Genomic DNA, 6,000 nt, shown 5'->3' on the forward strand with positions numbered 1-6,000 from the left:
CAAAAGGGCTTGACTTAGTGGCTTAATTAATAGATTGGAGGGTAACATAAACCAATCAGTGTCAGTTTCCATTCCCTTTAAAAGCACCTGCATTTGCCTCTTTACAAATTGGTGGCGGATTTAGCAGGACTTCAGAAGACAGATTTACCTCAGAGGAAAAAGACCTGCTGAGTCCATTAAAATTTTATGAATGAATTGTGTAATGTGGTGCGAATATGGGTTTTTTTTCTTCATTTTTTAAAAGTTTATTCTTCTTAATTAGACTTTTAGTTCCCTTCAGAATAATGTGTTCTGTTATGTTTAACAGATGAAATCAGCGGGTCACTGTAATTTAATAAGTGTGAAGAACTGGGGTTTAAAAAGTGTGCTAAAATGAAGAAATTTGAATTAATCTTTGTTTTTTTGAAGAGTATCAAGATACATTAAGGTGTTTTAAAGGGGCCAAATAAATGCTGTATTCACCTAACAAAATTTTGGACTTCAATCAGAAAAACCATTCTGACTACTTACCAGGCTATAGATGAAGCAGCTCTTCTGCCAGCTGATTCCTCCTCAGCCATGTTGCTGGTGTATTTCCATTCATTGATTTGTCAAGCAGTTCACCGTCACGCTTTCTAAAGTCCTGCAATGTGTCTTCATTTATGTCCAAGACATCCCTCACTTTTGGTAATGTTGTGCAGTACACAACACACCACAGTGAATGTTCAGACCATCTGAGGGCTGTATTGCAATGTTCCACCAGACTTATGAATGCATCTGAAGCATATTGTCAGTATTCCAAACTCCTCTGTAGGCTACAGTACCTGTTTCTATGGGTTTTCCAGTGAATGTCAATTCACGCACTATATTTGTCATCAGACATGTCTTTTCCATTGTCCTAAAATGGGCTTTTGGCCCTTTTTATTCGCCATTTCTGTGATTGTCTAATTTGGATCAATATTATGACTGTCCATTATCACATGTTGTATTTTTATTTTATATTTTTGATATGCACAATAGGAATCTTTACCATTGTAATCCTGATATTTTTATGTATTTTTGTGCGTGCCTCTGTGTGTCACAAATAAGGAAGGTGTAGGTCCATCAAAATATCAATATGCCGACAGTTACTGTGACCACACCTCATTTTAAGACCAACTGCCCATGTAGCCACAACGTCATTCACTATTTTAGTGGTGTAGGTGTTGGACGTGAAAATGACTGCTGCATCTGTCTGAAACTGGCAAAGACACTTGAGTGTGGGTTACCACTGCTTAGCACCAAGTCCAAGATATGTCCAGAGGGATTTAATGTGAAATTTGAATGTGGATGCATTTTTAAACACTACCAGTAGAGGGCATAGATTGCCCTATACTAGTCTTGTACAGGGCTTTAATTTGGGGAGAGCATGCATGCCAAACTAAGCCCAGTGTTTGTAATGTCTCAGAAACACGCTGAGAGTGAGCTTGCTTTTCTTTTTTTTCTTTTTTTTACTATCTGTACATTTATAACTGCCTCTGTTCTCCTCGGAGAATTTAAACAATTCTGTTGAGTGCATACCATGCCGGTAACTCACTGGAAATTGTATACACTTCAGTCAGTATATGGCTCTTGCTTATTGTATGTCTGAGTTGTCTTATTGTCTGTCTGTGTTGTTTTGGTTCTGATTGGAGAGAGGCAAGAGACTTGATGGATTGAGGTCACTAGTTTTGCATGTGGGGTAGCACAGTGTTGCTCAATGAATGACTCTCTCTCTCTCTCTCTCTCTCATTCCACTCTCTGTGTCTTTCTTCACTCACAGTGCTTGGACACAGATGGTCAACTGCATGTGTAAGAGCACTGTATAACTACCAAGCAGGTGATGTTTTCTTCTCTCCTTAACATTATTCTGTTGCTGTTTATTTATCACATCCCTGCCATACCTGTATAAACAGGTTTGTATCTGCATCATCTCTGTGGAAGTTTCCAGTCATCTCTGGTTTTTGACGTCTCGTTTTTTTGTTCCTACACACACAAATACAAATGCTGCTTACAGTATTGCTCATGTTCCAGGTAACCTGAGCAGCTTTTGAGCAAAAATCAAAGCATACTGTGCAAAACATTCCAGTATTTAAGTACGAAAGAACTGTCTGTTTCTATCTCTCATTGTTCCACCACCTTATCTCTGTCAATCAATATGCCGAATATGTCTTTGTTTGTGTATGTATCGCACCTTTCTCACTCTCCCTTCTGTCAAGTGTGCCCCTAAGAATGCATTCCTTTCAGGAGATGAGATAATGACTATCAGTTCCCTTTGTTAGCAGTATTATGTTTGTCACCAACTGCTAGCAACACATAGAACACATCTCTGATGGCTGTTTCCAATGATGGATGCTCAAGTTATTCATACTTACCACATGCATCATATACATGTACTTTATACATCAGTCAATAGCATGAGTAAAAGCCTTTTGTAATACCTGACTTCCAAGCAGTCCCTTCTCCTCCACACAGGGGTTTGGGTCTGGACTCACAAAATTGGTCCACAATATAACAATTTTTGTCTCACCTGGAGATATGTCCACAATCTACCTGTGCATTCAATCATAACAGAGCCTCTTGTATTTTTCCAAATTCCTATGACAATGACAAAGACCCTGCATTGTATGTATTAGAGCATATTCATGGGAAAAAAATCCTTTGCATCAGAGACAAGAGAAAGAGAGAAAAAAGTTAATGACTTAACATCTCCTATGAAAATGTGTCATGCCAGTATCTGGTGAAATATGAAAATAAAAAACATTTTGATGTATTTAAAAAATATGCAGTGTACCTCAAAACTACAAGTGCTACCACAGGCATAATTTGTGCATTGTCCTCTTGACATTTTCACATGTATAACTGGTTTCTCAAGGAGTACTTTAGGTACAAATATTGGTATGGGACATTATCTATTGATAGACTTAAAAGGGGTAAATGAACTGTGAGTTATACATCTGCTGACATCTGAGATCTCCAGAATGCATCAATGGGAGACAGCTATGAGGATGGTGTCTCCAGTCAGGCAGACGGTTTCTGACACTTCCTCCTTGTGAGAGGTATTATTGTTACTCTGTCAGTTGCGCTTGTTATTATAATCCTATAGAAGGCATCATTTCTGTGTCAGTGATTTTATACAGAATGCTCTGTCTCTCCCACTCCTGTCTGTGTCAAACAAGCTGTGATTGGATGGCCTGTCATATGACAGGGGAGGCTTATCACTAAAGGCTTGTTGTGTTATAGTTAAGCCTGAGACTGTGGACAAATCAATTCAGCCTTCCAATAAAAAGATATTTGATGCTCTCACCTCTGATTGGTTATTGTTGTCACAAATGGGAAGCATTTGAATAGAACATATCAAATGCACAGTTAACTATGATTGTCATTGTGACATTCAAAAATATTAGCTACTCCCCAAATGAAATCCATCCTACTGATATATTTAATTCAAATAGTGTTCCATGTGTATTTTAAATTACTAAAAGGAAGTCCAACAATATTTCTACTTTCTAAAAAATCTTATACATCCAAGGAAAGCCCAAACCTATTTTTTGTTTGCATCCGGATCTGTCCTCATTGTCCCATGAAAGTTGTGTGAAAGACCTTTTTCATTATTAACATTCCATAATGGGGCTCATTTCTCAAATTTGTATTTGTGAACTTTTATTTTATTTATGATTGTGTTAAGTGTTACCATCCACTGTGTTTGAGGCATATGTAATGAAGACTGAGTGTAGCTCTTCTCTGTCTGATGCATTGTTAAAGGAAAAAGCGCAGTACAATACAGACTGGGCTCTGACCACTTCTCTGTTCCTCCCTGCCACAACTCCAGAACGTGAATCAGAGCTGTCCCTGGTGCCTGGATACATCATCAGTGTGGTGGAAACTGTGGACAAGGCCTGGTGGAGGGGTTGCAACAAAGATGGTCACCAGGGACTCTTTCCTGCCAACTATGTGGAGACCATCTAGGGAGGAAACAAGCTACCAAATTACTGACAGGAAGACATACCAGGAAGATGCTCAAATAAGTGCTTACACATTTGATCCCCCAGGGACTGGAACCATGCAACAAATTGACAACCGTGGGTGTACACGGCACCGGGGATCAGCCACCAGGGCTTGAGATTAACACCTGCCAAATGCGGGCAGAAATACTTAATTAAATACATATTTTCTCTCTCTCTTCTATCTCTCATATGATGGGTTCTGTTAAAATAAATTTACATCTCTTGCTGGTGAAAATGCTGAGTGGCTAGTGAAAACCACTCACCACAGTGGCTGAACCAAAAAGTTAATGTCAAGCCCTGGTAGCCGCAGATGGCTTCAACCACATTTAACTGTATCTCATGGAAATAATCTCAAAATAATCCGCTAATGAAAAACAGTTAACAGGTATCTAGAGGAAAAAAAATAAAAAGAATAACATGTGCTCCCGTGTTAAAGAAGATAATCTAAAATTGTGAGAGTGTTGCAACAACAGAGTATAGATTGCAATTCAATGTGATTACAGTAGGTCATTAAAGAAGGTGTGGTTTCTGTAAATAAAAGGATTAGAACACCCGTCCGGTACAAAAAGACATTTCATTGCACTTCTGACTGTATTTGCATTACGTAACAACATCACCTGGCTGTCTGCTGTAATGAAGGTTTGTTTCACCTCTTGTAGATGTATTGCTGTGTCAGGGTGAGCGTTTGGATTTTATGTCGTTTGTCAAGCATGCTATTGCACTGAAAGCTGTGTGTCCTGCGATGGAGTAATTGCAAATGTAATTGGACCCAATCAATCAGACAATACCTGTTTCTTGCTGTTTGAATACCTACTAGCAGTTTGTCAATTAATCTATTATGCCTGAATCTGTTTAGCCCCTTTACCAAGGTTTGTGAGTTGTTGTGACGTGGAAAACCTGCTTAGCCTCAGTCACAGTCCTCCGGGCCTGGCACACTGAAGCCCTGTTCTAATTCACTCCCCATTTGAAACCTGAAACTGTATTACTATATGCCGTGTGTCTTAAATTTCTTGTTGTGTGTGTTTGTGCTTTAACAAGTTTTTCCAGTCTGCAACCCAGTTTCACTCCCATTGCAACTGCTATCATTATGGAATTAAATCTGTTCAAAGCAGACTGTGTTATAGAGACTCACTCAACTGGCTGCCCTGGAGGAGAAGACAAGTAGGATATTGAGCTTGACGTCCTGCTTTTGTAAATATTTTAAAAAATAATATATTAAAAAAAAATATATATATATACATTTTTAGTAACTATAAAAGGAAATAAAGTTACAGATCCTTAGTCCAGGTACAAGAGAGCTTTCAGTTTTATTCTCAATTCAAGGACCAGAGTTGTGCTGATGAAAGTCAAGGAAATAATTGTGAGGCTGAGAAATTCATAAAGAACTGTCAGAGGCATAGGCTAAACCTTAGGCTTATCAAAATCAATGGAACATCATTCAGAAGAAAAAGAGCACTAGTGAGCTCAGTTGCAAAGGGCCTGGTAAGGAAGTCCTCTACTGTTGATGACTGAAACGTCTCACCATAATGAAGAAAAAACCCAAATGTCTATCCAACAGATCAGTAAAACTCTTCAAGAGGCAGGTGTGGATGTGTCAATGACTACTGTCCACTGAAGACTTCACTAACAGAACTACAGAGGCTACACTGCAAGATGCAAACCTCTAGTTAGTGGCAAAAACTGGATGGCCAGGTAACAATTTACAAAGAAGTACCTAAAAGTGTTCTGCAAAAAGGTCTTGCGGACAGATGAGACCAATATTCACTTGTATCAGAGTGATGGCAAGAGCAAAGTGTGGAGGCCAAAAGGAACTACCCAAGCTCCGAAGCATCCCTTCATCTGTGACACATGGTGGTAGGGGTGTTACGGTTTGGGCACGTATGGCTGCCACCAATATTAGCTCACTTGTCTTTGTTGATGATGTGACAGTGTAAAGAAGCATCTAATCTGCTCAAGTTTAAGCTAATGCCTCCAAACTCATTGGACAGCGCTTCAT

At 39.1% G+C, this 6,000-nt stretch overlaps 1 protein-coding gene across 2 annotated transcripts in view; it reads left to right on the forward strand.

The window, feature by feature from the left end:
• The window catches only part of LOC118213042 (drebrin-like), a 28,941-nt gene extending 23,826 nt beyond the window's left edge, over positions 1-5,115 (forward strand). Inside the window, exons 16-17 of one of the 2 annotated variants that reach the window (XM_035391650.1) lie at positions 1,781-1,837; positions 3,830-4,558. In XM_035391650.1, coding sequence (XP_035247541.1) covers positions 1,781-1,813 — 33 coding nt within the window. In that variant the 3' untranslated portion in view covers positions 1,814-1,837; positions 3,830-4,558. Of the gene's footprint in view, positions 1-1,780; positions 1,838-3,829 lie in introns of both variants that reach the window. The other variant, XM_035391649.1, reaches the window with a different exon arrangement.
• Positions 5,116-6,000: the final 885 nt, after the last annotated feature.

This window comes from Anguilla anguilla, chromosome 14 (assembly GCF_013347855.1).
Source record: "Anguilla anguilla isolate fAngAng1 chromosome 14, fAngAng1.pri, whole genome shotgun sequence".
Taxonomy (NCBI): domain Eukaryota; kingdom Metazoa; phylum Chordata; class Actinopteri; order Anguilliformes; family Anguillidae; genus Anguilla; species Anguilla anguilla.